Genomic DNA, 5,226 nt, shown 5'->3' on the forward strand with positions numbered 1-5,226 from the left:
TAATCGTGAACATAACTTAACATACACTTGTGAAGAGCATGTATAAAGCACCAGCTCCACTAGCAGCAAAACAGCCACAGGGCATGATAATACCACCACCATGCTTAACAGTAGGTTTGGTGTTCTTCAGGTTGCCAGATGCTATATTATATAATCTAATAATTTCTGTCTGAATGTTTTTGACCCAGCAGATTCTGTTATAGCTCCAGAAAACCTATAAAATAAATCTATAGAAAAAACAAAATACATGTTTTTTTAGTAATATATATTTTTTCCCCCACTTTATTTTCAAATTTTGTGGCACATAATGATTACAAACATTTGTACTCAGCTACAGTACAATGCCAATACGGAGAACACAGACACAAAACAACAACAAAAAAATAAATAATTAAAATAAATAAATAAATAAATAAATAAAAACAAGCAATATTGTGGCAAAAAATGCAATATTAATAAACCATCAAATCACAAAGTCAAAATACACAACTTATTAAATGTCTACTAAAAAAAAAACAAAAAAAAAAAACATACAGGTGCCCAGGGTAATAAATATTACAACTTAAAACAGATTAAATTTGAATATATGAATACCAACAGCGCGGTGTGCAATTAATCTGGTACAAAGGGAAAGTCTTTTTTTAGTAACATACATGGTCTTTACAAGTGCATGTAAACTTAGTTCATGACTGTACATTAGAATAGCTGGTACTGAGCATGATGCTATGAAATTGTCAGTATATCAGCATTTATCTTAAAGAATAAACTATTGGAGGCTGTTTTGGCAACACAAGAGGCACCAACATGATATTAGACATGAGTGTAAATTTCGTCTGTGTTCACAATGAGCAAATAAGTTTTCTCACTGTTTTTTAAATTTTTTTACACCATTTTTTTCAGCCACAAATGCTTATTTTCCCACTTCTGGTATTAGGTTGCATTTTGGCTCAAGAGCAACTCTGACAACACGAAAGTGGACAGATTTAGGTCTTGTAAAAAACAAGAGGGTTGAGACGACCTTTATGATTCACACAGCAGAAATTCAGCATCACGACAGCAGAAGACACAGAGATAAAGGTGGAAAAGGCACATGCAAACTCTTGATTTAAATGTTTTGCATTTTTAAGTGTATCTAATTTTATATTTTTTGATGTGACTGTGCTACCTTGTTAGTCTGGCAATTAACCAAAAAAAATGTACTTTTTGAAATAGTAAAAAACTAAGTAATAAAAATAATTCTAGCTCTACTGGAAGCAGATTTAGATGCCATATTTGATATTCAGGGTCACTCAGAGTAGTTTTTCCTCAGTCCTATATTGTAAATGTTTGTTTTCTTCCTCTGCAGTGCTGATTGATGGCGTCGAGTGGAACGATGTCAAGTTTTTCCAGCTGGCGGCTCAGTGGTCGTCGCACGTCAAACATTTCCCCATCGGGATCTTCGGACACACTAAAGGCCCTTACTAGCAGCACCTAAGAGACTGAAACATGGAGGACAGCTTCCCCTTTTCCTCTCCTCACCCTTTCCCTCGTGCCAACAGCTTTTAACCTCCTTCCTCCCTCCTTTCCCTGCACACTTCTCTCTATTCTGCTGTCTTAATTTCAGCTCCTGCTTTCCACCGTTGCATTCGTCTGATTATTTAATCTTTCGCGTTTTTTTAATTTTCTATTTATGTAAAAAAAACAAAGCTTCTCGAGGCAAAGCTGCCGAAGGGGGTATTTCTTTACTCTGCTTTTTAAAAACAAGAAAAATCCTGCTGATGTTTTATAGACTTTTGAGAGAAAAAAAATCTAATTAAATAATAATTAGAAATGACTTCTAACCTTTAACATACTGAACGAGTGCCCAGGTTTCGCTCTGCCGTCATGTTTTGTTTTTTTTTCATTTGGCGAGGATGGTTTTCTGCACTTGTCCAGCACAAAAAAAATCAAGAAATTTTGGATTCACAGCTCCAGAGACTGTTGGCAATTCATCGTCGGAAGGAAAAAGAATAAACAGCCTCAGTGAAGAAGTATAATGTGCAATAGACTGAATACTGTGTGAATGTGATTTTGAGTTAACCTGGCACTGTTAGAGGATTATACACTGCTCTTAGTTGTGATTTTCAGTCTTTGTTTCATGCCCCCTTTCTTCTTTCCTTTCTCCTCCTGAGAAATTGGCTCAAGGTTTGAAGAGTTTTGATGAAAATTTGATGTAAAAATTAGAAACTAAAGCCAAAAAAAATGCATTTTAGAACAAGATAAACGGCACAAAATTACTTGCAAGCTCAAAGGAATATGCTGATATTTTGGGAAATGTACTTATTCGCTGTCTTGTTCAGAGCTAGATAAGAAAATTGTCACTTTTATACCTGTAGGATGAATAAGAAGCTACAGCTAGCAGCTAATTAGCATAGCTTAGCAGGAAAAGTGGAAACAAGGGGAACGGCTAGCTTAGTCTGTCTGAAAGTGACAAATTCTGGCTACCAGCATGTGTTTTTTTTTTTAAGTACCATGTTCTAAAACTGAGCCAAGCTAGCATTTTTCTGCTTCCTCAGATGGAAGTGAAAAGCGACAAACTGTGGTTTTAACAGGAAATTAGGCACATAATCTCTTTAAAATAAACAACTTGGTGAAGTTTACACTCCAGGTTTCGTACACGCAAGTGAAATATATATTTTTTAAACTTCAGATGAAGATTTGCTCACTGTTTCCCCTGTTTACAATTTCATTCTTGCTGCTAAGCTAAGCTAACATCCCGCTGGAACACAGCTAGCCTGGCTCTGATCAAAAGTAACAATATTCTCCTACCAGCATCTCTAAAGCTCAGCAGTTAACATTAACTATATTTTGTCTGTTCAATTTGTACAAAAGCGAAGCCAGGCGACGTGATTCCAGCCTTTGTGTGAAGCTAAGCTAAGCTAACTGGCTGCTAGCTGGAGCTTCAGCGGTAAGAAGAACCAGCATTTCACTTCAAATCTTGTGCTGATCGCATTCCATCTGGTTGTCCAGATTCTCAACTGAAGGAATATGTTGTATCTGCAAAACTGTTTAGCTGTACGTTAGTAATACCGCTGAACAAAGTAAGTAAACTGTGCATCACATTGCCATGGAAACCTTGGTGCATTCAGTTACTGAAGCTGAAAATACATATATATTGTTTTCATGATCGGTCCTGATTTGCTGCCAAGTCTGCTTTACACTGCTGGTACTGCAGGTAACTGAACACAGACTACAAAATTGGTCTGCTGGTATTTATCACAGTGAATATTCAATTGAAACCATTCATTTGACCTTGATTTGGCCAAAAATTAAAGTGATTTTCATATATCCTGCATTATGAGACAGACCTAAAAGTTTAAGAGCTGCAATATGCGGCTGTAATGTTAGAAATGAGCAGCTGCACTGGGAGTCACTAAGTGGTAAATTAAATATTCTATTAACTCAGACAATTAACACTTCTTCAGTCAGCATTTCTCTATTGCAGCATTTGCAGTAACAGCGGTTTTTACTCAACATCTGTCGATTTTGGCCAGAAAAAGATTCAAGTGATGCATCAAATGCCTCCGTTTTATTGGGACATGCACAGAAAACCTGGTTAAAAAACAAGTTGGCACCCACCATTGCAGTACCCATGATCTCTGTCTGGGATTTAGGTTTTGTTAAGCCAGCTAATTCCAAGAAAGCCTCGATTTGTTGAACTTTCTCCCTCAAGTATATTTAGATGCAGTTCACATCAGGTGTTAGGGCTACGTTTGCTGTACCAGAACAAAGAAATATTGAAAATATTATCTCTCAGCAAACATTTTGATATTGAGATGGGGTCTAAATGAGATCTAAACCTAGCCAAACATTTTCAGACATGGCTTTATAATGGTTTTATAATGAAGATGAACATTTAGCAGATATTTGATTAACATCTGAAATCAATTAGGAGTCAAAAACCCGAGTGTCCTGCTTGTTTGTGCTTCTAAAACTAAAGCATCAGCAACATTAAATTATACTCTGCTGTAAAGATAGCTGTAGGAAGTGTAATAATTCAATTTGGCACACTATTTCACTTTTTTATACAGCTGTTACATGGACAGAACAATCACTTGTACTGATTTTCATGTCTTATTGAGCTAGAAAGCAAATCTCCCAAAATGTCAAACTGTTCCTTTAATCCTAAAACAAATCAAATTGAACATAATCTGTATTGAATGATTGGATATTTTTCCTCCTAAAATATTGATTTTAACTCTTCTTCCTTGAGCCCCACACTCCTCCGACACACTCCGTACCTTTTGCTCAAAGCAAACGTTACTTTTGCCAAAGGAACTTCTCATCAACTGCAGCTCACTCATTACCTGTGTGGTATTATAGTTCATAACGTAGAGGTGAATGTATTGAAGGTACCTTAATGTAAAGCACTTTTAAATGTTTGTCCATTATAGATTAGTGTGTTACACCTTTTCCCTCCTACTGGGAACCTGCAGGTACGACCGGTTGTTGTTATATCTGAGCTGAACTACAGCACAAACAGTGGTGACTTAGTTTATATGCAAAGTGAACCAGGCATCTGTATCTCCTTGGTGCTGCGTAATAAAGCTCAGCGTGAGGCCTCGTTGGACTGTTTTAGATTAATTTAGTTTGATATTTTGTGAGGTTAGATTAGAATGTGTCTGTGGTGTTTGTCAGTAGGCTCCATCTTTAGTTGACTGTTAAGCATAAGACTAAAAATGTTTGCTTAGAAAGTTTCTTCCGTTTTGTCACAACCTTTTTGCCAATTTCTTGATAAGTGCCTAAATTGCTTAATTTTGACAAATCAATATAAAAATAAATAATGATCCCTGGCTGAAATGGTGCTGATTCTGCTCCGACAACAAGAAAATATCTCAACCCAGCACATAGATTTTTTGCAACACAAACACATGCAGTTGCTGAAAGGAGGAAGTCTCACACTCAGTGACTAAACAGCCGACCATCCATGTTGAGCGTACATTTGTTTCTGTATGTAGAGGATGTTTTAGATGTTTTGGTTTTTCTTGCCGTCTCAGAAAAAGGCTTGTTGAAACTGAAAGTTCCCTAAAGACTACCACTGTAATCCCAAAAAACTGGGAGTAATAAAACTACTATACACACTAACGTGCTTTTCTTTCCATGTGTCAGTTTCTAATCCCTGCTGTCGACTTGAGAATTTAAAATAAGCTTTGAAAAAGTTTTTATTCGGGGCTGACGTTCATACTTGACTTTGAAAGCAGACGTTGA

General features: G+C 36.5%; 1 protein-coding gene across 6 annotated transcripts in view; it reads left to right on the top strand.

Annotated features, from left to right (window-relative positions):
- pacs2 (phosphofurin acidic cluster sorting protein 2) overlaps positions 1-5,103 on the top strand; it is a 109,663-nt gene extending 104,560 nt beyond the window's left edge. For all 6 annotated transcript variants that reach the window (XM_022197099.2, XM_022197098.2, XM_022197101.2 and 3 more), the window contains one exon: positions 1,346-5,103. In XM_022197099.2, coding sequence (XP_022052791.1) covers positions 1,346-1,464 — 119 coding nt within the window. In that variant the 3' untranslated portion in view covers positions 1,465-5,103. The remainder of the gene's footprint in view (positions 1-1,345) is intronic.
- The last annotated feature ends 123 nt before the right edge of the window (positions 5,104-5,226 follow it).

Source organism: Acanthochromis polyacanthus, chromosome 1 (genome assembly GCF_021347895.1).
Source record: "Acanthochromis polyacanthus isolate Apoly-LR-REF ecotype Palm Island chromosome 1, KAUST_Apoly_ChrSc, whole genome shotgun sequence".
Classification (NCBI taxonomy): Eukaryota; Metazoa; Chordata; class Actinopteri; family Pomacentridae; genus Acanthochromis; species Acanthochromis polyacanthus.